This window comes from Fusarium keratoplasticum, chromosome 3 (genome assembly GCF_025433545.1).
Source record: "Fusarium keratoplasticum isolate Fu6.1 chromosome 3, whole genome shotgun sequence".
NCBI lineage: Eukaryota > Fungi > Ascomycota > Sordariomycetes > Hypocreales > Nectriaceae > Fusarium > Fusarium keratoplasticum.
The window spans coordinates 247,818-274,805 of NC_070531.1; the positions used below are offsets into that span (position 1 = coordinate 247,818).

The window sequence follows — 26,988 nt, forward strand, 5'->3', positions numbered from 1 at the left end:
GCTTTGACTTAACTTGACCTATACACGCTGATAGAGTAAACTAATCACCGGCATCGCTTGAGTGACTGTACAAGACAGCCAAGTCGTGACTGTATAACACATGCTACTCGCTCGTACATCAATTACATCTCCACACGCAAAAAGAGCAATTCCCTTCCCCTTTCACATTCGCATAATGAATCAATCCCTGATATCAATCATCAAAGCCCCCCCAACTCCTCTAAACACATCTACAAAACAAGGGGGTATCTCAGATCCACGCAGAGACAGCCCCCGTCTACCAGAAGCTGCACCATCCGATATAGTGCTGGCACAGATTCTCCAGCTTGGTCGCCTCCATGATGAGCTTGTTGACCTGGTTGATCACGTCGAGTTCTTCATTGTTCTTGAAGTCCCGACCTGTGAGTTTCTGCGCCACGCGGTCCAGCACCTCGACTGCCCGCGCGTTCTGGCTCTCCACCTCCTGGACGCCGTTAACCATGGGGTTGCCGTCCTGCGCTGCTGAGCTGTTGGTCCTGGCTCGGCTTCGTGATGGTGGTGCCGAAGGCTCGGCTGCATTGAGCAGCTCAGAGGGCGCCACGTCGCTGTCGAGGATGGACTGGCGTCTGGCTCGAGCACCTCCTGCGCCAGGGATCGGTGCGTCTCTATCAGAGCGGAAGTTGGGGCCTGCAGGTGAGGCAGCATTGGTCAATCGCCAGGTAAGAAGGGGGTCATGGATGAACTGTCACTTGTTAGTATCATATCATATCGCAAGAATCAAGGCAACTCACCGCTTCAAGAACAGCCATGACACTCTCCTTGTTGTCTCTCAACACCCTCATCACGTTCTCGCATGTAATCCTGAAGCTACCCTCAATGTTGCTGACCTCCATCGCATACGTCAGCATGCGAGTCAGTCGGAAGGGAACCCGCTCGGGGTATTTCTCTCGCTTCATGGCAACCTCGAAGCAGTCACCGAAATCAATATGGATGATCTTGCCAGTGACTCGGTCGAGCATCAGGTTGGAAGGATGACGATCTCCCAGACCCAGGATGTAGCCCACCATAGACATGACACCCAGCGAGCGTGTGTAGTTGGTTCTTCTCTCAAGCCAGGCCTCAGACGACTTGGACTTGAGCCACAGCACACGGTATAGATCTTGGCCCGTTGTGTTGTCAAGCGCATAACCAAAGACCTCGACTTTCTGCATCAAGGTCAGGTTGTCGTAATCGGGCGCCATCTGGAGCATGATGCGGTGCTCAATGTTGAGCAGGATCTTGCGGCTCTCGCGGTATTCCCTAATCAGCACGTGGAGAGTATCGCTGTTGGGAACCCAGCCCAGCAGACCACTATTCTGCGACAGCGGGATGGCCGGATACCGCTGGATGTTGAGGTGGCGCTTGTAACACTCCGAGTCGTGGGCCAGGAGGGTGTTGCACAGGCCGAACAGCTGCATAACTCGTTCGTCCTGGCGAATATCTTCGTGGCCCTTGAGCAGGAAGGACGATGACTTGCCATCGCTGCCGTTGATGTTGAGCTTCCGCGGCCGTTGCTTAGAGTTGATAACGCTAAACGTCGTCTCGAAGGACATTATCCTCACGATCGGCTGTCCACTCTTGTACGTTCCGGGGACAGCCAGGTCAAGATTTTTGGCGTTAAGCAGCTTGGGTGAGCAGTATGTCAACTCCAGGGTCGTAACCTGAGGTAGCTGTCTGCTGATCCTGCGGAAAACCTGATAGTACAGGTCCCAGGCTTGGTTGAGATCGTTGACATCCTGGCTTGTCTCGTATTGTCGGCACCAATCTTGAGCCTCCTTCAGATCCCGGCCAAAGGCTTGGGCAAACGAGATCTCTCGAAGGGTCTCAGGTCCTCGCTCGAGAAGCTCGTGCAGTGGCTCGAGAGTCGCAAACATCCCTTCAATGTTGTGATCGCCAAAGTACAGTCGAGATGCTTCTTCCAATCCCTCGTGCCAGAGCTCATGCCACAAGACAGCCACACGGATCAGCTCGTGACTGACCGTGTCAGCCTGGGCAACCAGGTTCGCGCTATGCTGTCGCATGCTGTCCATAATCTGGGCGGCAGAGCGCGATCTACGGGTATTCTGCCACGACTTCATAGCCACGGTCAAAGGGTACACCAGAGCCTGAGGGTGAGCTCGTCCGACATCAGCGAGCAGGTTATGAACGGACTGCTGGACGCGCTTGTTAGGCTGGTTGATTCTGGCAATGAGCTGAGGAATGACCTCCAGCCATGTGTCGACGCTGACGTTGGCAAAGCCTTCTGTCACGGCCGCGTTGACATCGGCACTGCCTCCATGTGTGAACCAGAGCGTGAGCAGCCGGAGGGTATCCTGTAGCGAGCTTCCCGCTGACAGGGCAATCGACTTGAAGAAGCCCTTGACGGCCGGGACAACGTGTTCTATCACCATGGCCTGATCCGTCCTCGACAAGTGGCCTTCGTTTCTCGCTGACAGCGCCTGAACAATCTCAAAGTTGGCCAATGCCCAGGCATGCCAGGCCTTGTACCATCGGGGGTTGTACTTTGTCGCTTGCGAGTAAGAGGTAAGAATGTCCTGGACCTGAGTGTATTGCCAGTCGTCCTTGTTGAGAGCAATCAGCCACTCGCCCTGCCTGAGGTAGCACTTGGCCAGCAGCACCGTCTGGTCATACAAGGCGCGTTGAGTCTGCGGGCTCATGAGGGAGGGGTCCATTTGATTCTGGAAGCCGTACTCGGTGGCCATACCCATATCGCCGCCAGTCTGAGCACTGAGATGGGCCCTAGCGATATCCAGGCGATGGGCGGCATCGTTGGTAAACTTGCGCAGGCAGTACAGAGTCTTCTCAGCGGTGCCAGACAACTTATAACCGGGCTGCTGTCCGAGCTCCCACTGGTACTTGAGCACAGCGTAGATGACTTGCGCCGCCGTGTTCCTAGGCCCGGGCGCCGTCGGCCTCTCGTTCCAGTAGGGGATCATAGACTCTAGAGGAGCGTCGCTGCCAATGAGTTGCTTGAGCGACTTCTCGGCCAGTCCCATTCTGCCAGACTTGCGGCACAGGTTGGCAAACTTGATCCACATGTGCATGTTCTCCGACGGTGCAATCACTATAGCACGCAGTCGCAGCATGCGCTGCCAAACCTCGACGTTCCTCTGGCAACCCTTCAGTCGAGTCTCCCAGGTTCGCCTCATGATGGCCTGCTTCTTCTCGTCACATTGCTTGTAGACGATGAGCTCCTCCAGCTCAGCGAGCATCTGGACTCGGACCACAACCTGGTACGCTCGGTTGTACGACTCGCTAACCAACGCGCTCAGCTCGGTGTCCAGTCCTTCTCGAGCTTGCTGCACGCAGGCGATGGCCTCGCGGAACTGGTTGCGGTGGAGAGCCAAGATTGCTCCAAAGAATGATCGGTCAGGCGAGTACCTCTTGAGCGAGGAGAGATAGTTGTCCATGGAGTCCCACTTATTCAGACCCCATGCGGCAGCCGTGGCGAGGGGTGCTATCATCCTCTGGACCTCGGGCGTCGAGTTGGCCCAGGTGCTGCCAGTCAAAGTAGCCAGCGCTTCCCACTCGCCCAGGGCGTGCAAACAACGCATCTTACCCATAACAATGTCGACAGGAATCGCCTGGTCTTCAGGCACCTCCGACTCTCGCTTGTTGTAGAAAGCCAGTGCTTCCTCCCAACGCTCTAACTTCTCGAACCATGTCTCCCGCAGCTGAATGCCTTCCTTATACAATTGAGCTTTGCGGAGAATACCGATAGCAGCATCAGACTGCTGAAGCTGGTTGTTGATAACGATCAGGGCCTCGACAGCGCCACTGCTCTGGTCCTGCAGGAACTCGAGTTCCTTGTAGTGCAAGGCCTTTGCATAGGCGTGACAGCGAGCAGCCTCCCTACCCAGCACTCGAATGTCAATCGGCAAAGCCTTGTCATCATGCTCCATAAACTCGGCAAGGTTGAGCAGAAGTCCAAGCAGATCAGGTGGGACGTTCTCTGACTTGATGGCGCTTTCGATGTTCTGGATGAGCTCGTCCTGGAACTGTTCGTACAGCTCGCTCCAGCATGACACAAACGCCGAGTTGAACAGTTCTCGTGCCAGAGGCAGGTAAACGCTTGCGAGGCTAGCGCAGGCTCGCAGAGCGTGGTTCGGGGATTCAGTCAGGAGAGTTGTGCTGAATCGTCGCAGCCATTCTTGCCAATCTTCCTTGGTCGACTTGCCCTTAGTGTCCCAAGCAGCCTTGAGATGAATGGCGTTCATCTCCAGCTTCTTTGTTCCTTGGTCAGCAAAGGTAGGCTCCTCCGATCCATCGGCAAATCGGTCGGCAGAGCTCAGATCCTGAGGGAGAACCTCGCCCTTCTGGAGCTTGCTGACAAACAGCTCGTAGTTGGGATGCTGAATCTGATGTTGGTTGATAGTCTTGTTGACGGTGCCCATAAAGTGGAGGTAATCCTTGCCCAGCTGCTGGATGAGGGCGCAGAGAGTATCCAGAGCAGCCAGCCGCAGCTGAGGCTCTCCCATATCCAGCACACGTGTCAGGGGGTGGATGATCTTTGCAGCGTAGTCATTGAGGTTGACTTGACGCGAGATCTTTCCAATCGTATCAATAGCCTGCTTCCTGATGAAGGTAGGCTGGCCTTGCTTCTCGAATGTGCGGACAATAACAGGAATGATAAGATGCATGTACTCTTCAGCACTGGCACCGAACACCAAGAAAGCATGCATCACCCTCTCCGACGGGGTGCGCTTAGCAGAGGTGTCCTTGTCAAGAACGCCAAGCATCAGCGGAAGAAGACTAGCCAGGTAAATCTTGAACTCTCCCTCAAGAGACCTTGAAATGGCCTCGACAAGAGACATGATGGTGGTCTGAAGCGATGGCGAGGTATGCCAGTATTCTTGCAAGATCTCGACAATGTCCGGGAGATAATTTCTGATATGCTGTCGGACAATGCTGACGAGAGTTGCCAACTGGTTGAAGTAGGACTCCAATCTTGTGGAGGTGGCTGACCTGATGACATGGAGAAAGGCCGGTATGATTCTATCAAGAAACGACACACACTCCAGTCCCAGGGTGCGAAAGATGTTCATGATTGCTTCAATCACAGCTGCGTGATGCTGGACTAGAGATGGATCTTTGAGGATTTGCAGAAGCGCGTTGATAACGACGGTCGGGAAATACTCCTTGTTTGATGGAGTCAAGCCCGTCATCATGAGGGAGATGTCTGTCATCTGGTTGGACTCGAGACGTCGGGCATCTGGTGTTCGTTCTTCGACCTGTGAGCTCGATTAGTATCCAATTTATGAGAAGAGTTCTCAGAAAACCTACCTGATGCTTGTAAGGATCGAGGGCACCAAGGATACCCATCAGTTTGATGGTTTCCTGTCGCAATGGCGCTCGTTGTCCCTCGGTTCGGATAATGCTCTGGAGAATCTCCAAGAGCTGTGGATATTCAAGGTAGGGCTCGATGACATAGCCGGAGTTGCTGGCCAACTGTCCCAGGGCGTGCAGAGCAGCTTCTCGCTTCGAGTTGGAGCTCTGGTCTTGCAGCGCATCAATGATGAGCGGCATCAGGCGGTCCTTGTATGGCAGCATGTCCTCGCCGCCCACAGTTGCAAGCTCACCAATCGCCTTGAGAATGGTAGCCGCCACTGAAGGGTTAGAGTCGTTCGCCTTGGGAAGTAGAACCGAAATCATGGGCTCGACATAGGGCTTGATGAGGGACTGCGCATTCTGAACCAAGAGACTCAGGAGCTTGGCACTCTCTTCCTTGCTACGGGCGACGTCGGAGAACTCAAGCTCAGTGAGCATCTGAATGAGAGTCTTGCGAAGCGAAGGGATGACATATGCCGGGTTGTATCTAGCCAGACGACCAATGATGGAGATGGCAACTTCGCGAATCGAAAAGACCTCGTCGTTCAGAGCGAAGAACAGGATGCGAATGTTTTCCGCCTTGGCTAGATGTCGGTCAAATCGCTCGTCAAGAGCCGCCAGGACGGTCCGTCTGATGTTAGGTTCTGGGTCTGAGACTCCGACGGTCAAGAGTTTCTCAATGACATCGCCGACAACCTGGAGCGCATGGTAACTCGTCTGGTTGACAATGGGGTCACGGACGTAAAGCTGGCAGCAGGTCAAGGCCGCAGCTTCACGAATTTCCGGATCCTCATCCTCCACGTACTTGATCGCCACGTCACGCACAAACTCGTTCAGAACATGACCGGAGAAGTCGAAGCTTCCGAGAGTGTTAAGCGCCAGCTTCACCTCGGCCCTCCGGTGTTCATAAGCCAGGGGGTCCTTGGCGTCCTTGGGGATAATCGGCACCGAGTTGAGTGTGTTTGGCTGTGGTGCGCCAAGAGGCTTGAAAGGTTCACCACACAGAACTACGCTGAGCATGTCAAGTAGTCTCTCCTGAATTGTCGGCTTGACGGGTGGGATATAAAAGGCCATGTCGACAAGGGCCTGAGTGAGCTTGGGAGTGAGGTCACACGCAAAGATGGGGTCCAGCAGTGCTTCCATGTACTTGCTCAGTGTCTGGCCGACAGCCACGGCAAGTCGGCTGATGCAGTCAAAGACGGGGTCCACTGAGCCTCTCTTACGAGACTGAATGCTGAGGCCTTCGCGCACGTAGATGAGCACGCCATCGAGGTAGGGAGCGATTGCGCTTTTGACCGAGTTGGCGATGTTACCGATGGCAAGGAAAGCGTCATTACGCTCCTTGTCCTTCTTAAGCATGCCAGATAAGTAGACCATGAACTTGTGTAGCCATGTGTGGGCAAAGTCGGCGGGGGAATAGCTGGCCAGATCGGGGATCAGAAGCACCACGGTCTTTCTGATGGTCGGGTCTCGATGATCCTTGTGCTTGAAAACAATGTCACAAGCCTGCTGGTAGTGCTCCTGCATGTACATGGCTCCCTGTTCGAGGAGCTCCTTCAGGACGAGCAGCGAACCGTGAACGGACTCGACTGTGTTAACCTTGAGTCCTTGCTTCGCTTCGTTGTAAATCTTGCTCATCCACAGCTGCTTCATCTCTTGGTCTCGCTCGCGGAGGATTCGGAAGCAGGCGCTAACTGTCTCTGCCGACGTCGCACGGATGAGCTGTCTGGAATCTCTAAGTCCAACCCAGATCCAGTCGAAGATCGTCGGGATGTATTGATACATCAAAGTCGGCGCGCTGCGGGCGAGTTCTCGGAGAACAAGCACGGCGCTGTATCGTCGCTCCTCCACACGGTCGTTCTGGAGCCATTCGAGCGCTGTGTTGACCTCCGAGTCCACCAACTCAGATATCAAGGAACCACCAGGCCGGCAAAGCTTCCCCAGGGCGATCGCGGCAGGCTGCATCGGATTGATGTCTTTTCCTCGGAGGATCGTTTTCAAGTTTTGTGTGAAACGCGTATATTTAGCGGAGATATCAACGCCCTCGAAATCGATGAGCGCATCGAGAGCGTAGATGCCGCCCAGGCGTTCGGAAGAGTCGTTGCCATGTGTGATGAGATGCGTAATCTTGTTGTTAACGGCATTGTAGAAGGCGATGAATTGCTCGGGGCTCAGGTCTGAGGGGAGGTTAGCAGCAGCTCGGGTCTAGAGTTTCGTCCGATCTCGTACCTCGATGGCAGACAACTACGAGCTCGCGAAGCTGTATCGCAGACCGCTTGCGCACATCGTCGCCGCTCCTGCTGTAGAATTAGCATCTATGATTCATCAGACGCAGCTAGCAGCCACTCAAAACCTACCTCGAACGAAGGCCACGAGTGATGTATTCAAGCCGCTCTAAAGCGACCTGCTGTGCTTGTGCCATGTTGCCCGTATGGCACTCGGATTCGATCGATCAACGTCGCATGTACTGGAATAGGGAGGCCCCGGAAGGCGGGCGATCGCGTGGTCGGGCAAAGGTTGAGGTCGGGCGGGGAGGTGTTGGAGTTAAAGCTTCGAGTCCAACGAGGAGCGCGCAGCCGAGTACGTGTCGTCTGCTTTTGGAGAACGCGGATAACGAGGGGACGAGAAGAGATGCTCTGATGTGTATATAAGTTAATGAACGCCGCCCTCAAGCAGGCACCAGCTCAGCGAACGTCCTTCACAGGCGCATCGCTTTGTTGTTGCTGACGGGGAAGTTGAGGTTGGTAGCTTGGGTCAGGCGGAGGGCATTAGATTGACCTGAGGTTTGGAATTAGCGGGCCAGCCGTGGAGCGGTGCCGAGGTGCTAGCACAGTGTCAATTGCGGGTGTGCTTCACTTTACGTCACCAATAAACGCAAGCCGTACAGTGCATCTCACTTTCAATACGGACCAGATACAAAGGCGTTAAAGCTTATCGATAAGCCCCAAATCTTAGGAATTAGGAATCGCCTCAACCTGGTAGGATCCTTGGTTGTATGTTCCACTCTCGCAACTATTCGCCCATCTTCTATCCCACGCGCCGTTCATCCATTCTATCCGCATCTTGGTGTTCTCGCTTACCCGACCACGCGACTTCAATCTCCTCTTACCGCATCTTCGAACTCTCATCACCCCTGTCGCGCAGCCTGCGCCTCTCGATCGAATCCCCTGCATCTCCCCTCAATCAACAACCATGGGTAACGACGGCGGCTCGATCCCCAAGCGTCGCGAGCTTGTCAAGAACGCAGCGCGTGCCCCGACCGTTTCCGAACTGAAAGCCACCGCACTCGAATCGCTCGCTCATGCATGGGCTCACTGCGCACTCAGTGGCGAACCCCTCGACATCGACACCGTCGTCTCGGACTGGCGCGGGCGCCTTTACAACTACGAAGCGATCCTCAAAGGATTGATGCCGTCAGACGATCCGAACGATGTCACACCTTCAAGTTTAGGAATCAAGTCTCTGCGAGATGTGGCGAAGCTGAAAGTGTCCAAGAACGGCAGCAAGTGGGTGTGCCCCATTTCGATGAAGGAGTTGGGTCCTGCCGTCAAGGCTGTCTACCTAGTTCCTTGCGGGCACGTATTCGCCGACGTGGCAATGAAGGAGATCCAAGAAAAGGCGTGTCCGGAGTGTGGTGTGGAGTTCAGTGAGGACAACATCATTACGATCTTGGCAACCACAGAGACGGATATCGAGCGACTAGAGAAGCGGATGGAAAAGCTCAAGGGTCAAGGGTTGACACATACATTGAAGAAGGACAAGTCAGAAAAGAAGAAGAAGCGCAAGGGTGATGATGTAAAGGAGGAGGAGGCCAAAGCCGCAAGCAAGGAGAACGGCAAGTCGGGGAAGAAGGAAGACTCCAGGATCAGCGGCATCAACAACTCGTTTGCAGCCTCGTTGACGGCCAAGGTTTTGGCTGAACAGGATGAGCGGAATAAACGGAGAAAGCTGGTGGCAGAGGCGGCCAGAGGTTGAACATGATGATGATAGTTAGCACTGAATACTGATACCCCTTTGATGTTGGAAACCGATCTATAATGCTTTCATACATACCGAGACGTATATGAAGTCTACCCAGCCTGCGGTGTACGGATACCAATCGATGGTTCCATGTCCGAGACAACGTGATGCCGTGTTCGCTTACACCGGTCATCAATTAATGCAGGCTCAGCAATCAGATAGATAAAGGTCAACTATGTTTGTTACTAACGAGCCTATCAAACATGAAAACCACTTTTAAAATGATAATTTTAATATTGCTTCTCGCTTCCGATATCCCGAGGCCCTTGTAAAACGGCATTGATCGCGGTTGATCCATCATTCTGGTTCCTGTCATGATGTACCTAGGGTAGCAAGCGAAGCAACACAAGCAGCAGTGATCACCCGCTGTGAGACATCGTCAAATCAATCTGCATGGGGTATAAAAAAGAGACAAAAACGTAAAATCATTTTAGCATGTGACACGTCAAGTATTAAATGGTAATATCATGCATGTCATTTATATCGTCAACACTTTCTAATGCTCAAATCATGAAGCCATCACCATCTCTAAAGAACCATCATTCGCAATTGACAACCACCAATACCAACTCCTTGCTTTCCTCAAAATCCCATCACATCGTTTAACATCTCAAAAACTCCCTCGTAACCTTCCACTGCGTCTGCCCCGGCTCAGGATCCTGAAAGAAAGTCGTCCAAATCCCTCCATCCTCAGCTACCCCGATGATGGCGTTCTTGATCCGCCGGTGCTCGGGAACTCCAAACGGCGACTCTAGGCTCGCCGACTTGAGAGCGGCGGTATCGAGCTGCTGGATTCCCTCGAGGGCTGCTGTTATCGGCGACATGGGCTCTGATGTGTTGCTTGGTGAGGACATGCTTGACGCGCCGCTCCCAGGCGTGTTGCCTGCGACACTTTCCGCTGGTGTTGGATCGGTAAAGGCCGGCGGTAGTGCAGGGAGAGTGGGAGGGCTCGACACGTCAATCTTGATCTTCCTGGCGCTGCACGTGTGGATGTCGAAAGACCCGGACTCGGAAGAGCCTTGGCTTGAAGATTCTAGATTGGTGGACATGGCGCCTAATGTAAGATCCAGGGGATCCTGGATGTCGGACTCTTCAAACTCAATGATGCGGGCAGCGATCACGGCCGTTTCGCGGACGTGCCAGAGATTCTCCCGCCTGTTCCGCATCTGCTCTCGAGTTAGGAGCTTGAGGGCTGCTCGTCGCAGCAAGGGGTGGCGACATTTGGTCGCAGTCCAGTACACGGGAGCGACGAGTTCCGTCTCAAAAGTGAAGGGCTCCAGCTTGGAGTTTGTGGGGATGGAGCCGATGACGGAAGATGCAAGGGAGATGATGGATGCGAATGCTGGGAGATGCGCGTCGAATGCAAGCTCGGATGTCTGCAAGGATGTGGATATCCAGACCAGGCTTGCTTGGTGATACATTCGGAGAATGTTCAGCTGGCTCTCTAAGGCTGGAGACTGAGGACTCATCGAGGTGAGGACGGTAAAGGCGGCGTACCACCGGCTGACTTGCGACAAGAGCCGTTGCTGTTCGTTCTGGAGCTGCTGCATGACTAGAGGGTCGCAATTAGGATCAAAGGCAAGGGCATGTGCTCTTGTACCAAACTGCAAGCCTTCATCCAGTACCAGATACAAGCCGTATCGAGCCTCTTCAACTGTCGCAAACACAGCGGGCACCTCGGCCCAGGCTCTCAAGTGGTTTGGGATAGGGGCCGGGCGACTGCCAAAGAGGAAGCTCGAGAGACTCAGACGCGTGTATATCGGCACGAGCGAGCGCTTCACCATCTCCATTGTCGAAGAGTGTCCGTCACCTAGACCTGAGAGAATCTTTCGACCCTGGCAGATGTGCATCTGAGCCGCCGAGTCGCGGTCGGCCAGGAACTCGACGCAGATGAAGAGGATGCAGACGAGGAGTGGAATAGCTGAGGGTTCATCGCGTTGAGCCCAGTTGCGCAACGACGTGATGGCATTCCCATACTCTCGAAACGCAAATCGCGTATCAAGCTTGTGTCCTGTTCTGCTCCTAGAGTCAACGGCCTCGTGAAGACTGCTGATAGCCAATATTGCGTGGCGCACAGCTGGCTCTGTCGCGCTCATCTTGATGACCAAACCACCCCAGAAGCCCGTGTCAAACGGCCCAGACAAGATCTTGGAAGTACGCGAGCGGTAGTAATCAAAAGCGCGCGTCTCAGCCGGAGACCCAAAGCCAGGCGATGGACTAAGCGATAGAGGCTCCGGGGAAGAGTTTGGTGTTTGGCGATAGCCATCGCATTTGCGACCTGTTTTGATACATCGTAGACAATGCGGCTTTGCTTCGTCGCACTTGACTTTTCGAATTCTAGGTCAATGTCAATTGAGGTTCAAAGGAGTAGCAAGATGAGAGGAGACGGACTTGCAGGTTATGCAGCCAGTCCGGACCTTTTTACTCCCCTTGCGTCCCGATGGCTTTGGACTTGTCTGAGACGGGAGTGAGATCATGTCGGCTAACAACAAAGAAGAGCCAAGATTATCAAAAATATTAGGGCAAGAACAAGAAGTCCGAGGTTCAGAGTCCGAGCCGGTCAATGAGGGGAAAAGAGGGCGGGCGATGGGGATTGTTTATTGCTTGTCATCACCAGGGGCCGATCCTTCTACCGTGCCCGCCTTGATGCTTACAAGGGACCCCTGGAATTAAGCACAGCCCGCCCCGTGGAGAGGCGCTGTCAAGATGTTCGCGTCTAAGGCTGGGGCTGTGAGACGCAGCCACGATGAGGTGTCATTGATGGAGCCCTACGAGCTGCTGGGGCATGGTGAGAAGCTTGTTTAGTGTCTCTTGTTTCATGTCTAATTCGGTTTATTTTGAGGTTCTTTTTGGCTTCTGGGTGTGTCGAAGGTTAGGGTAAATTCCGAGGTGATGCACTTGAACTGGAGATAGCAGCATGTGGTCAAGTCATTGGCAATCCAGCAGAGTTTAATAAAAGACATTGAAGATATTGAGAAGCATTAAGACAAAATAAACAGTGAATGGCCTCATGTCAACTACCGCCACCAACACAACGCCAAGAAATTGACATTCCAAGCTTGGAATAGGGCTCACATTCTGCACAAGAAACAAGCAAAACTCTAATGAAAGGAACACCAACAACCGGTTTCATTAATGCAGGCAGACCAAAGTTCCTGCATCTTCCAATGCCTTGGTAAGCGTAAAAACGCCTCAGCCTTACAAGACCTGACCGTTGAGGCTGCTCCACACGGAAGCTATCGCGAACCCTTGGTACTCGTCTCTTATTGGTCCGCTCGGACTCAACCTCGGACTTGAACATCTCGGACTCTGCCGTCTCACCCCGCGCGGCTCTTCCCTTCATGTTCCCGAGTCTGAGCCTCGATGCGGCATCGGCTCCACGGGATAAGCTCGCACTACAGGTCCGAGATTAGATGGTGATGGTCAAACGTGTCGTCAACGCCTTCAACCTCACGCTCACTGGATGTTGTGAGGATCTTCAAATTGAAGTGGAGGCTTGGTCAGGTTGTCGGACTTGGCTGGCATGGATGAGCGAGTCGTGGTCTAGTTTTGGGCGCTTCTTGTTGACGATCCCTTTAACTTGATGGTCATGGTATGAGCTCCTAGCTGTGTATATAACTACTTGCTTCGACATGGAAATAACGAAATCTTCATCCTCATCCTCCATCATTCATCACTCGCTTCTTTCCTTGTTCTCAGTTATAATATTTCCTTTCTTCAACGCACTGTAACAGCAATATGCCTTCCTTCTCAAAGCTGGTGGCCGCTGTGGCCGTCGGCGCTCTCTCACTCGTCGATGCCAAAGCATGCCCACCTCTAGGCGCCGTCTTCCCAGCTCCTCAAGCCCCAGGCGAGAGCAAGCTTGTTCAAACCGCAGCTACAAAGCTCAAGGCCGGTCTCGAAGAACAGATCACCTCCAAGTTCAACACCTCAGCCCTATCCATCGGCGTCAAGTCCATTCACGAGGATGAACCGCTCTTTACGTACCACTTCACACCCCCCAACCCTGGCGAAGGTACCGACAAGGTCGATGAGAACACCGTCTTCCGAATTGCTAGTGGTTCCAAGCTGCTCACCGTGCTTGCTGCTCTGCTGAACAGCGACATTGACTTTGAGGCTTCTGTGCTCAAGTATCTTCCCGAGCTTAACGAGACTGCCAAGGAGGATGAGATCTTTTCGCTCAAGTGGGAGGACATCACCGTTGGATCTCTGGCTAGCCACCTTTCTGGCATTGGTGTTGACCGTAAGTCGTCACCGTTCTCTTCTGGAACAATTCGCTAACCCGTACTAGTGGCCCAGGATTTGGGAATCATCGGATCTGCTCCCTGGGCGCAGATGGGTCTCCCCCAGTTCGCCAAGGGTGACGGTCCTACATGCTCTGGCCTTCCCGGTACTCTTCCTGCCTGCACTAAGAAGGATCTCCTCGAGCAGGTCAACCTCCGACCTCCTGTGTACGGACCCTTCACTAACACCGTCTACTCCAATGTTGGCATTGCTCTGCTGGGTCTTGTGGTTGAGGCTGCCGCCAAGAAGCCTTTTGCTGAGGTCCTCAAGCGTGACATCTTTGATGTTGTTGGCATGAAGAACACTTACGTCGGCAAGACGCCCCCTGTTGAGGATCTCTTTGTCCCTGAGAGTGAACCCACCTGGAATGTCTCTCTTGGCGTGTTTGACAGGTGAGTAACAATGATGAACACTCTTCAACTATCACTAACTGTTATTAGCGCCGGTGGCATGTTCTCTTCCGTTGCCGATATGCTCCTCCTCGCTGAGGGCATCCTCACCAACAAGTTCCTCTCCCCCGCCCAGACTCGCAAGTGGATGAAGCCCATCTCCAACACCGCCTCTTGGGGCTACCAGGTCGGAGCTCCTTGGGAGATTCTCCGTGGCGACAACATCACCGTTGATGGCCGCCTCATCGACGTCTACACCAAGAGTGGTGACCTTGGCTTGTACCACTCGCAAACTGTTCTCATCCCTGACTATGACATTGTCATCTCCATCATGTCGGGTGGTAGGGAGGCTTCTGCCAACCAATATGTCACCTCTACTGTTCTCAGCTCCGTCATCAGCGCTCTTGTCCCCGCGATTGAGAAGGTCGGCCGTGACGTTGCCAAGGAGGCCTTTGCTGGCGAGTACGCCGATAAGGAAACTAACTCGAGCATCTCCTTCAAGATTGACGACGGTCCCGGACTGGTCATCAACAGCTGGCAGGTCCGCGGCTTCGACGTCCTAAACCATATCGGCAGCTACAGCTTCGACGCCCTCGAGTCTGGCAAGGTCGAGAAGAGCAAGTACGTCGACGCGCGAGTGTACCCTACCAACCTGAACAAGAAGGGTCAAACCTCATGGCGCACCGTCTTCGACATGACCACATCCCAGCAGGACGCCGAGTACGAGAGCGCTCTCTTCTTCAAGGACGGCACGTGCCAGACATGGTTCGTGCAGGACCGCAAGGTGTACGATTTCCTGCCCCTGGACGAGTTTGTCTTCATCGAGGGCGATGAGGGTGTTAGCACGGCTGTTAGGAACCCTGCTTTCAATGTGACCCTCACCAAGGTACGCGAGCCCGGGGCGAAGAAGGCGACGACCAATGCAGCTGGCCAGACTCGGGAGCTGAATGCCGCGCTCGGTCTTGGTCTGGCGGTATTGGCTGCGTTTATGAGCATGTTCTAATAGCTGCAGGTCAAATATTAGGCAATAATATTTTGTGGTGGAAGGGAGGGGAATGTGAGGGTGTGGTAGATATTGTGTATAGAGTGTATATACTTGGAATAATTTGGCGCTATCGCCCCGTGGATTGCTGCCTTGGGCCCCTTTGTGCACCATGAAATCTGCCTCATGTTTGACGCTATTCACCCTAGTGTCAGAGGGTGATGATTGTTGATGGCTCCCTTGTTGACAGCTTCATATGACGGCTAATGGCATTCAATGACAGCAATTGATGGCGTGAAACATGACAAATCTGGCCTCATCTCAACAGTCTCCTACCAACCTGAAACGATTGTCTTGACAATGACGGCGACATCTATCAAACCAACCCCAAAATCTGGCCCCCAAACTCCCCTCCAGGGCGAACCGTAGGGCTGACCAGCACCAGCACCCTCCATCGTATCGCCTGCCTGGAAGCGACACTGCCCATGCAACAACGGCCATCACGAGCGAATCAGAACGCCGGGGACGACGCGATCACCAGGGAGCTTTGCCCCTTTGGTGGCCCCTGACGGTGGAGCGAGTGCAGGGATTTAGATATACAGGACGGAGGGGCCTCCTGTGACGTGCAGAGGTGAGGTGCTTTTTTCAAGTAGGCGAGGCAGCCTGCCCTGAGGCGCTGGGAGGTGTTTCTGGGGGCCAAATTGCGGGGTGATGAAATAAAGAAGACATCGTGAGAACGGAACGCTTCTTGAATATGGCGATGTTTAGAAGAAGTAAATTCACATAAAAAATAAAAATTACAGGAAAAATAGAGTAATCGGACACGCTTCTCTAAAAGCCTATTGAATGTTTTGATAATATTGTAATGCCTTCTCAGCTGTTCTAGGGACGGGTGTGTTGCACATTTTGTAGGTACTGATGTCTTATCATTTTCTTCTCTTCCCTGCATCAAAGGATGACGGAGGGATGCATCGCCCTCTCCGGCTCCCGTCAAGTTCTTGTCTTCTGGTCAAGTGTCGCTTTTTTCAGGGGTCATGGCCTCTGGAATCGGAGACCAGAGCCTCCATTCTTGGAGTCTCGAGACCAAGTCGTCGACCAATCAAGCGCCGTTGTCGCAGCATTAACAGCAGCTTCACCTGCAATAACTTGTAAATTGGCAAATACAGCTGTGAAACTTAGCTCTTTGGCAGTGCGCACCTCTTAGGATACTCTGAGACCATTGCTACAATTTTTTCTGATCTATTCAAGATATATATACGTTGTGCAGGCTCTCTCCAAAGTCGATAGAAGATAAGCACTCAAATGCAGGAAGAGAGGCGTACTGCTCCGGTCGTCGGAGGCGCCTGCGCTGACCGTTCTACGCGTGCGTCATACCGTTTCCACCGTTTTACAGGTTTAGACGGACATCTCAAACGGTTCAGTTCTGTTTCTTTGGACCGTCTCGGTGCTATCGACACACCATAGCTTTCAGCAGGGGTGTTCCTGGTCGCGTGCTGCGGCAGGCCAAGCCCTTATTTTAAGAGGTGAAGTGTTGTAATTCGTCTGTGGGCTAACCCGACCCAACGCCTCAAGGCGGATTAGACATAATCGCGCTCACGACCAACTTTTATTGGCTTCTGTAAATGGCGCAATTTGAACACTCCGCGCTTGCCTACCCGAGCCGTGCGTCAAATGGGTTTCCCCTGCAGATGGGCCGAAGAGATCATCGCCACTCTCCCAATACAATACTCCCTGAACAAATCTCTCCATCTCCCAATGCAATTTTGGTGACACGCGATGCCCTGTATCCATGATGCGGTTGCGACTGGCCGGATGGACGTGGTGCCGCCTGGGTACGGAGGGTCCGAGTCTGTAACCCTTGATCCGGGGTCCCCCACCGTGCACGGCCAACCCCGACCCGGCGCCACTGCGCGCTTGATTGCCGAAAAACGCAATTGGGCGCCGGCGGCTACGGCCACTCGGCTCCGGGCTGAGTCTAGATTTAGTTCCGACTCTAATTTAAACCTCTTTCTATGTCCTAAAAGGCCTCCCACTGGCTGAGCCCTGTTCTGGCGTTATGAGATAGTTCATTGAAACACGGAACACTACGTCTTAGCATTATGAATTGCTCACCCAACTACCCAAAAGATCAGAGTCCAATCCCGGGCCTAGACGCAAGTATCACTGCACAACCTGGGCATGCGCCACACAACTCAGATTGCCAACATGGTGCCGCTACAGTCGTCTTGGCATTGCGGCAGGAGCGCAAGAGAAGGACAAGAATGTTTTCAAAACGACGAACAACACTCCTCAAGAAGGTATACGATCTTCACAAAGACTGCGATGATATTGATGTCTTTTTTGTTGTGCGTGACCGTCGAAGCAACAAAATCTGGCAGTACTCAAACGGATACACACCGCCCACACCGTCAGAGATGGTAAAGCTGCCAAGTCTCACATTGAAGAACAATTCTGACTGTAGATAGAGCTCGATATATCCGCTACCCGTGATCCTGAACAACCAAGGCCTCGAGGAAGGACCAACCGAATATGCTAGCAGGGGGGGTCAATTGTATCCATTGCCTGGGACGTGACAGGGCTGATCGGAGAAGAGCGGGGTATGGGGGGTGTATCTGGGCTCATGGCTTTTGTAAGATTGAAACGCTGTTGCATTAAAAGATTCCTGTTCTCGGCCCTTGCCACCGCTTGTGCTATCTCCGCGATGTACCTCCTATTTTGTCTGCGTCACGTGCCATCCACACAACGACATCTCTCCTCTCTCCCCTGCTTCTCGCTCTGCTCTATTCTCTTACGACCACGACCATATCACATCGTCTCTCTCACATTTTCCTCTCCTCTGCCATAAGACCTGGCACATCGTTTTCTCAAGCTCTCTCGGCCACGTCGCAAGTTAGCTGCCTCTCAACCACACCGTCGCCCCTGCGGACCTCGCCTTCTTTGCGCCCGCCAGAGAAGGCTCAAATCACCCAACAGACCGACTTGGACGAGTCCTGCATGGATCGTGTTGGCATAATATTGCTTGGCGCACTCCTCTTGCCCGGCAGAATCACCGCATGGGACCAACGACGGGAGGCGTATGTGAGCGGCCTGAGGAGCAGCCGGGCCCAGGAGGCCAAAGGGTTGCGGCGGACTCTGTGAGAGGCATCGGTCGACGACTTGCATTGGTCAGGTGGTCATCTCGATAGGCATGGTGGAGGCGCAACCGTCTCAGCTTGTCTCCTGGGCGCCGCAGACGGCCTCCTGGCTCGGAAGTGTACGTGTTGGTGATGCCCGACTTGCCTGTTGTGGAAATGGCGTCCCGGTCCTTTCCACGGCTTGACGGTCGCCTGACCTACTATCTCCAGGATACCGCTGAGTCTGCCTTGGGACAGGACACCGATGGTACGTGTCTCAGTCGAGAGGAGGCCTAGGCTTGCTGCAAGAGGGACGTGAGGGTGTGCTGGACACGTCAGCGTGCCCGAGGCATATTGACGAGCGGATGATGCCTTCCTCGAGTTGGCAACTCGAGTATGCGCCGGTGCCATCTTTACCCCTTTTGGAAGGGGTTATGGGCAAGTCACGGCCTGCTTTTTGGTCATCACGCTGCATGGGCGCTCGGATGGACTCACATCCGGCCAGTATCGCCAATGAGGGTGGACTCAGGAGGTCTATGAATAGCGCCTGGCCTCGTATTATGCACGAAGAGGAAAGGGGCAGGGAAAATCGGCGACTTAGCAACACGAAGCGCCGCCTCTGCATCCTCGAGGAGAGGGGATGAGCCAGTTACGATCTGCTTTCCAGTCGTCACGCTGCATGGGCACTCGGATGGACTCACTTCCGGTCAGTATCGCCAATAAGATCTGCTCATGAGGTCCTTTGAATCGCGCCTGACCTCATTTCCTGCACGCTTATGACGACAGAGGGCCACAGAGTTGCAGGATCCTTGCTTAGGATGTCCTCCGGAGCAATCCGCCAGCGGCGAGCAGGGTAGGGGCGCCAATCAAACAGCTCATAATATCCGACAGAGGTCGCATTCCGTTCCGAGCCGGCGTTGTGGTGTATCTCAAGGCATACCGATCAGCTTGGCCTCCCGGGCGGAACGCGGCCGAGCCAGAGAACATAAATGAGGTCGCTGTCCGAGACACCCACGGGTTAAACCTTCAACATTCAACTTTTTTCGCAAACCGACCCCAGAGCCTTTCTGTTTCCAAGCCTCTTTTCTCATTATCCAACAAGATGGATCTGATCTTCAAGCAGTTCGATCCTTCTCGGCCGAAACAACAGCCCAAACAGAGACGGCACGTCAAAACCTAGGAGTTGACGGGGAAGCACTTTCTGCCCGGCCCTCCTGATGGCGAGCGTCTCGACCCCTCCGTGCCTCAGCACCCCGTTGGTGACTACCATTGCAGTCCTGCCTTCTCCAGAGGAATGCTCGAGCCACTACCTCGCTGCCGCGAATGGGCCAAGCGCTTCTACGCCAGCTTCTGCTAATTTGTTCGGTTTCTAGACGAACCCTACTACTTAGAGATAGGGCAGTCATGGTAAGAACCCTTCCGCACTCTATCCTGAGTAGGAGCTAAAATTTACTTATAGACTCCATCTTGACCATTAAAGACCCTGTACCGCATGGCGGTCACAGCCAGAGCTATTCGCCACCGGACTTGCTGTCTGATGATGCTCATGCCCAGGAGGCCTCAACCTTCGAGTTGAACCGCATATCTCTCGCTCAGGGTATCGAAGACCTACACTTCCTAGCATCCACTGAAATCACCGAGCTGAAGGGCATGGGGGGGAACAACCTGGCTAAGGATGTTCAGGCGCCAAACCCGGGAACCTCTCCGCCAAAGCGGTCACTCCCTGGAAGAGACGCATCTGGTGGGACCGAGGAGCGCGTTTCAGAGCACGATCCATCACCAGAACGACTAAAGATGACATCCGCCTACTCCTACCTACAGGAGTGCGAGCCTACCGGGCCGAGTCCAGAGGAAGCTAGTCTACGGCTCTGTACGGCGACTGGAACGAAATCTCACTTTGAGAGGGCGGCGTTCTGTGTCTGGCATCGCAAACAAGCGGCAGGTGCATCATGTTGCAAGAGAATAGGTGGGAGGCTTGATGGAGGAATAACTTTTTAGGCCCTGATAGACTATTTTAGTTTCTTACAAAGAGGGTCGAATTCCAGCTCACTGACTGTCTCTTTTTGTTTGTTTCCGAAGCCAACCCAAATTTCAATGGTTCTCTAGTGTAGATAACAATCTGTGAGTCGTCTAGTCCGAGACCGCCATGCGTTGCCGTGAGCCTCAAGGCACAACGGCCAGCCTGTTTGCCGCGGTGCATCCCACTTCGCGGTGATGGATGTCAGTTTTCAGCCCACCCTACCTGTCTCCGCTATCGACGGCATGCCACCAGACCACGTTGTTGTTGAGGGATTGAAATGCTCAGCGGACAGGGTCAAGCAACACTGGACCATCATGCAAAAGATTGAGGGGGAAAATAGCAAGGGGCGAGATAACAGGAGGCGAAATTGCAAGTACATTACTATTTCTATGCGTCCCTTCATGTTGTCAATTCAAAATTATGCCTCTCTGGATAAGTCACTCATGTTCTCCCACTGAGCAAGAACTGCCACCGATGACGCTGTGTGAGGATGGTCTATACCAAGCACTCGCTCTTGTAGGAGAACGCAGCTTCGCATCAGGGCTAAAGCATCTCTGGTGCGGTCTTGGTATTTCCATGTAATAGCCAGGTTGGCCATGCTCGTCAGCGTCGAGGGATGCTCCTCTCCTAGCACCCTCTTCCTCGTCTCTATCACTCCCACCTGTAGCTCTTCCGCCTCCTTCCATCGACCTTGGTCTAAGAATGTCGACGCCAGATTATTCATGCTCGTCAGCGTATCGGGATGCTCCTCTCCTAGCACTCTCTTCCTCGTCTCCATCACTCCCACCTCTAGCTCTTCCGCCTCCTTCCATCGACCTTGGTTCGAGAATGTCGACGCTAGGTTGGCCATGCTCATCAGCGTATCGGGATGCTCCTCTCCTAGCACTCTCTTCGTCGTCTCTATCACTCCCACCTCTAGCTCTTCTGCCTCCTTCCATCGACCTTGGTTCGAGAATGTCGACGCCAGATTATTCATGCTCGTCAGCGTATCGGGATGCTCCTCTCCTAGCACTCTCTTCCTCGTCTCCATCACTCCCACCCCTAGCTCTTCCGCCTCCTTCCATCGACCTTGGTTCCAGAATGTCAACGCCAGATTATTCATGCTCATCAGCGTATCGGGATGCTCCTCTCCTAGCACTCTCTTCCTCGTCTCCATCACTCCCACCCCTAGCTCTTCCGCCTCCTTCCATCGACCTTGGTTCGAGAATGTCGACGCTAGGTTGGCCATGCTCGTCAGCGTATCGGGATGCTCCTCTCCTAGCACTCTCTGCATCGTCTCTACCACTCCCACCTGTAGCTTTTCCGCCTCCTTCCATCGACCTTGGCTCATGAATGTCGACGCCAGGTTGGCCATGCTCGTCAGCGTATCGGGATGCTCCTCTCCTAGCACTCTCTTCCTCGTCTCCATCACTCCCACCTCTAGCTCTTCCGCCTCCTTCCATCGACCTTGGTTCGAGAATGTCGACGCTAGGTTGGCCATGCTCGTCAGCGTTGAGGGATGCTCCTCTCCTAGCACTCTCGAGCAAATCTCTAATTCTTGAGCTTGTAGCTCTTCCGCCTCCTTCCATCGACCTTGCTTCCTGAATGTCGACGCCAGGTTGGCCATGCTCGCCAGCGTATCGGGATGTTCCTCTCCTAGCACTCTTGAGCAAATCTCTAATTCTTGAGCTTCTAGCTCTTCCGCCTCCTTCCATCGACCTTGGTTCCAGAATGTCGACGCCAGGTTGGCCATGCTCGCCAGCGTTGAGGGATGCTCCTCCCCCAGCACCTTGGCCCTTATTTCGACTGCTTTTCTGCCTAATTTTTCTGCCGCTGTGTAGTTGCCGACAGTCAACATATAATAAGCACAACTTGTCAGCAAACAGGCCCAGTTCTGCAGGTCCTCATCTGGAGGCTTCTCCTCCAATACAGACTCGATATGAGGAAGCAATAACTGGCAAGTTGGCCATGTCTCGAAGGCACCACTTGGGAAATGTCTGGACATGGACCGCAAGAACACCTGTCTCCATCGTTCCGCATCGTCCATAGATATCCAAGCTCGTGTACAAAACTGTACTAGGGAATGCACCTCACACACATCTTGTGCTGCTGTCACAGATACGAGCGAGTAGCCACGGAGGACATCAAGATCATCCTCAAAGTCGTCACTGTCTGCATCTCTGTCCACATTGTCCGTCAGATCGGTGCTATAGTCGTGAAGCACAAACTCAGGAATACCCTGCGGATTGAAGAAGCTCATGAAGGAAAGCAGTTTCGCCGCAGATGGTCTCTCGCGGTTTATCTGGTCAAAAGTGACTTGCCATGTCGTAACCACGGAGTTAGAGACGGTCTCGTCTCGTCGAAGATCCCCCGCGTCTCTATTGAGGAGGCTACCCTTCTTCTTGTCGCTCTCCCGGAAGGCATCGAGATATGTTTTTACTGATGCGCGGGGGGCGCGACGGTTGATGTACGCCGCTGCTTGGGTGATGGCCAGCGGGATACAGTCCAGAGCCCGGAGAAGGTCAGCAGCGGTATCCCTGTCAAAGTCTCCGTTGAGCTTGTTCCGGAAAAGCTGAAGGCCTTGGGTGTCATCCATGGTTGAGATCCGGTAGATAGCCTTCTGGCTACTTGTCAGCTTTTCAGCAGCGTCCATGCTGCGTGATGTGACGAGGATGGTTCCACTGCGGCACTTTGGCAGATATGCTGCGAGCGGCCGCTGATCGCTACTTGCAATAGCATTCTCGTCCGTTGGTTGGTTTGCTGCCTTGTTCCCGCTGGCATTGGCGCTGGGATGACAGAGGTTGACATCATCAACATTGTCCAAGACCATCAACCACGAGCCAGCTTCCTCGGTCTGCAGCCAGTCACGGACGAGCCCAAGAACGTCGATGTCGGGATCATTTCGCCTCGGCAACTCTAGCCTTTGTGCAATAAACCGGTAGGCCTCTTCAAATCTCGGCTTCGAACTCGCGTGAACCCAGAAGACGCTGGTCTGTGGTGATTTGTCGTGGATGTGATGCGCGAATTGGATGGCAACCTGTGATTTGCTTTGGTCGGTCAGCGCAAAGGCGGTCCTCGAAGGGTCCTCGAAGAATGTTCATGCAGTGGTCCGTACCCGAACCCGCCCATACCCACGAGAGCCATGCGACTGGCGGAGCCTGTGTATTGTCCCTCTAGCCATGTAAGAATATCCGGCCGATCGATGAAGTCAGGGTCTCGGTCGAACGGGACGCAGAAGTAGGGTTTGCGAGCAATTGGTTTATCTTTGCGCGGTTGGAGTGAGACGCCTTCGAACTTCTGCTGTATGTTGAGCAAGATTGTACTGCGATGGTGTCAGCCGGTCCTGCCGAGCCTTCTGGATGGCGCGCCCACTCACGTCTGGTCGATTTGTAGACACCGCATGATGGTTTGGTTGTAGCGTTCTAGGTTAGCAATGATCCCGTTAACCTCCTTGCTATCGAATGGCCACCTGAGGGCACGTAGTCCGAAACGGCGCATCGTCTTGCGGGCCTTGCCTGGATCCAGCCTGGTCTGCACTTGGACCAACTCTGACGTACAGCCATCGAGAGAGTCAACCAATCTTCGCGACGTCGTAAGCGATTGACTATTCGGGTCGTCAAGAAGACGCCGAGCTTCTTTGAGGTATTCGCCTAGGTTGCCCAGCTGACTCTGGAAGCGTGTGATGTCGTCCCTAGCGCTTCTGACGGCGGTGGAGTAGTCGGAACAGAGCTTCGCGACCTTCGCGGACAGGTCGATGATAGCGATGACGCTTGCGGCGAGACCTACCGCCTCGGCCATGGTAAGCGATGATATTCTGACGGTCGAGCAGTGTTTTTGATGCAGTCGAGCTTTCGGATTAATAGCCCAAGGCGAAGGTATTAAAGAGGGAGGGGGATCTGTTGATAGGTATCATAGGGAATGCCTAACGAGGCTGTGGCGGGCGGAGTACAGCAGATGCCCAACGAGGCTGTGGCGGGGCGGAATCACGTCTGGATTCCTGCCAACGAGGCAAACTCGCTTTGTGCATTTCGGAATGATTGGTCCGTGATAGCACCTCACTATACCGGGAGACAGGCAATAACTATTAGTTACGAAGAACGAGCATAAGATCACTTTCCAGGAGGGCGCTTCACTTGCTCGTATCCATGTTCGTGGCCAAAGCCCCTCACCGCCGCTCAAAGCGGGCGTAGCGCGTCGCAGACATGTTCGGTCATTCACTAAGCGGTGGGCACCTGAAGTGTGGGTGCAACACGTAAGGATGATCATCAAGGCCCATCCCCAGATTAGCGGGCAAGGAACGGGCCGCGACGTTCCCGTGCTGCGTTCGCGGAGCTCGGCAACCCTCGAATAACTTCAAAGTTTGTCCGGACGAGAACCTCGTATAATCCCTCTGCGCTTTGTTTTCCACTCCTGCGAGCTGCTAGACTCCAACCGAGCTCCTCACACTAGGATCAAGGAAGCCTTCGCACGCTACTCCGGAGCTGTCGGGGTGTAAGGCTGTCAAGTGGATCACGGAAGCAGGGCATCCACCCAGGCACGGAGGTCCACACCCGGAGGTCTACGCCCGAGCTGGAGCCCCGTTGGACCCGATCACTTGTGGCCAAGTCCGACTGGAAATGCTCAACCCCGACAGTATCAGAAGCTTTTCATATTATCATTTGCTAGCCCCTCAACCAAATCGCTTCGACATCTCATTGACTAAATCCGCCGCAAATCTAGATAGGTTCTTTGATGTCCTTGCCTGAGGCCACACCCATCACTCGCCTTATACAATGGGCGTTAAAATTCACTGGTGTTAACTATAACATGCTACTTTTAGTGGAGTACTCTCACTGGGGCCCCGGCTGGGGCACCCACTGACACCTCTCTGGAAGGCCCACTGACCCTCGCTGGAGCGCCCTACTGACACCTCACTGGAACGCCCCGCTGACACCTCGTTGGAGCGCCCTGCCTGCACCTCGCTGGAGCGCTCTACTGAACAACCATTGACGCGTCTGATACCTCACTGGAGCATCCACTGAGGTCTCGTTGGAGCATCCACTGAGGCCTCTCTGGAGCATTCACCATCAACCTTCCTGCAGCACCCCACCCGCACCACATTGGAGCACCTACTCAACCATCGCTGGAGCCCCCACCCGCACCTCAGCCCAGTACCTCATCGCCTCGCTTGAGTACCTGTTCACCTCACTCAGGCCCCCCCACTCACACTCCAGCTCCCAGGATCAAATTTAATATTGCCTTTACTATCATCATTAGCATTGAAAGATTCGGGCGTGCAACTATATTTTGCAGGCGATGCTAAAATAAGATGCTGAAATTAAATGCTTGCTTTGGACGAAAAGTAGGAACGATATCACTATATATTCATGGCTACCATTCGTAAGTCATTCCTTCGGGTCGGTCGTCGTTGAAGTCTGGGTTTTTCTGGTCTCGTACAGATGACCGCCAAAGCGCAAGCTATGGCGCGTGGACATCCTCGGAATGCAGCAACGAGACGGCAGGGAGCTAGACGCAAGAACGATGGCACCTCGTACAAGTCAATTCTGAAGACTATGCCAACTTTGTCAACGTCGTCGTCTCTGGTCCATTTGTTTGACACTCATCCGGGCAGCCGTACTACCATCAGGAAAAGAGCCGAAAGAAAGAGGTCGTTGACGCAAACCATATCGTTTTCTCCTAAATTTATTAGGAATAATGCGATGGAATACTTTGACCAAACCTGGAGACAAACCCTTAGTGCTTGGGAGTCCCTTCTCCGTAAGACAATGATTCCACCCAAAGTGCCGGTCACAAACCTCAACGTATCTACGGCGGTCAACGCTCTAAACAACGTAATATCCGGCAGAGAAGGCGAATTCTTACCGTCCGGATTCGGCTATGTGCAGCTGTCGAGATTCCTCGGTGCACTGGAAGGCAGAGTCAAAGCCGATAGAAAAGTTGGACTAATCCCGTCGATCAGTGGCCGTGTCAACTCTAGCCTGGCAATCGACATCTATCTCGGAGCCCAAGGTGCGGGTCCCGCAGCTCTGTCAACAAGGAGCAAGATATCGGAGTGCAAGCGGATCGGCGGGCGCTGGGAAGAGCTTGTAGGGCCGTCGGTATTCCTGTTAGCAATCTACTCAAACGTGGCCGAGACATTTGTGTATGCAGTATCATATATCCTAGTGGCTCAGGGCTAATCAACTGAACAGAAAAGACCACAGCAAGACAGACAACTCTACATTCAAGGTGTTGGCTTCTGCAGCCATCGACTGCGTCCCTGCAAGACTACTGAGGGTGTGTGTTCATCTGTCTACGACTGTTGAGGATAGGATTAGATCTGGTCTGCCATGTGATGACACGTGGATGGACGAGGTCGAGAATCATATTAGACAGCATATACTCGGTTAGAGACTGTACACGAATGCGATTTTCCCTCATTGCTCCGTAATTACACTGGACCAACAGACTAGTGATCGCGGTTACGCCGTGTAATGGCTATTTTGTAGCCTCACGAGATGGCCAACCTCTCCAGACTTAAGCGTAGCCCTGCCTTCCAACGAGGCCGTTCAGGAGGCCTGAAAGAGCCATCCCTCTCTTTCGAGATCTCGTGTCTATGTCGCTATCTGAATCCTCAGGGCCAGAGTTCATAGAGTATGCGGCTCCCACGGCATCAATGTCCTCTAATAAGACAACACATCTGTCTGGAAGCCCAGCAAATAAGCGCTTCAGCATTTGATCATCCGTAGTGGGGATGGAGGAGGGTTTTCAAGTTCAGCAGGTGCTCAAAGACCATAATAATCACCCCCACCAGTAGGCTGAGGAATGGAGGCGATCGGTTGCGGAGCATCCTTCCCCTCGTCTTGCGTTAGCGGC

The 26,988-nt window shown here is 53.6% G+C and overlaps 6 protein-coding genes across 6 annotated transcripts; 3 read left to right on the top strand and 3 right to left on the bottom strand.

Annotated features, from left to right (window-relative positions):
* Positions 1-277: 277 nt before the first annotated feature.
* On the bottom strand, positions 278-7,768 carry NCS57_00345800 (Non-specific serine/threonine protein kinase; the record flags this gene model as incomplete). The annotated part of the gene is made up of 5 exons (XM_053053451.1): positions 278-721; positions 771-5,249; positions 5,302-7,523; positions 7,576-7,643; positions 7,704-7,768. The coding sequence occupies 5 exons, from the start codon at positions 7,766-7,768 to the stop codon at positions 278-280; spliced, it is 7,278 nt and encodes a 2,425-aa protein (XP_052915611.1).
* A 587-nt stretch (positions 7,769-8,355) lies between these two features.
* Positions 8,356-9,321, top strand: NCS57_00345900 (Replication termination factor 2; the record flags this gene model as incomplete). Its single annotated transcript, XM_053053452.1, has 1 exon — positions 8,356-9,321. The coding sequence occupies exon 1, from the start codon at positions 8,539-8,541 to the stop codon at positions 9,319-9,321; it is 783 nt and encodes a 260-aa protein (XP_052915612.1). The 5' UTR covers positions 8,356-8,538.
* A 647-nt stretch (positions 9,322-9,968) lies between these two features.
* NCS57_00346000 (Zn(2)-C6 fungal-type domain-containing protein) lies at positions 9,969-11,915 on the bottom strand (the record flags this gene model as incomplete). The annotated part of the gene is made up of 2 exons (XM_053053453.1): positions 11,758-11,915; positions 9,969-11,703 (listed from the first exon to the last, which is right to left on the bottom strand). Exons 1-2 carry the CDS (start codon positions 11,841-11,843, stop codon positions 9,969-9,971), a joined length of 1,821 nt encoding a protein of 606 aa, XP_052915613.1. The 5' UTR covers positions 11,844-11,915.
* Positions 11,916-13,104: 1,189 nt separating this feature from the next.
* NCS57_00346100 (Beta-lactamase domain-containing protein) lies at positions 13,105-15,042 on the top strand (the record flags this gene model as incomplete). The annotated part of the gene is made up of 3 exons (XM_053053454.1): positions 13,105-13,609; positions 13,658-14,042; positions 14,091-15,042. 3 exons carry the CDS (start codon positions 13,105-13,107, stop codon positions 15,040-15,042), a joined length of 1,842 nt encoding a protein of 613 aa, XP_052915614.1.
* A 5,530-nt stretch (positions 15,043-20,572) lies between these two features.
* NCS57_00346200 (uncharacterized protein) lies at positions 20,573-23,931 on the bottom strand (the record flags this gene model as incomplete). Its single annotated transcript, XM_053053455.1, has 3 exons — positions 20,573-23,180; positions 23,249-23,455; positions 23,510-23,931. The coding sequence occupies 3 exons, from the start codon at positions 23,929-23,931 to the stop codon at positions 20,573-20,575; spliced, it is 3,237 nt and encodes a 1,078-aa protein (XP_052915615.1).
* Positions 23,932-25,571: 1,640 nt separating this feature from the next.
* On the top strand, positions 25,572-26,523 carry NCS57_00346300 (uncharacterized protein; the record flags this gene model as incomplete). The annotated part of the gene is made up of 2 exons (XM_053053456.1): positions 25,572-26,275; positions 26,325-26,523. The coding sequence occupies 2 exons, from the start codon at positions 25,572-25,574 to the stop codon at positions 26,521-26,523; spliced, it is 903 nt and encodes a 300-aa protein (XP_052915616.1).
* Positions 26,524-26,988: the final 465 nt, after the last annotated feature.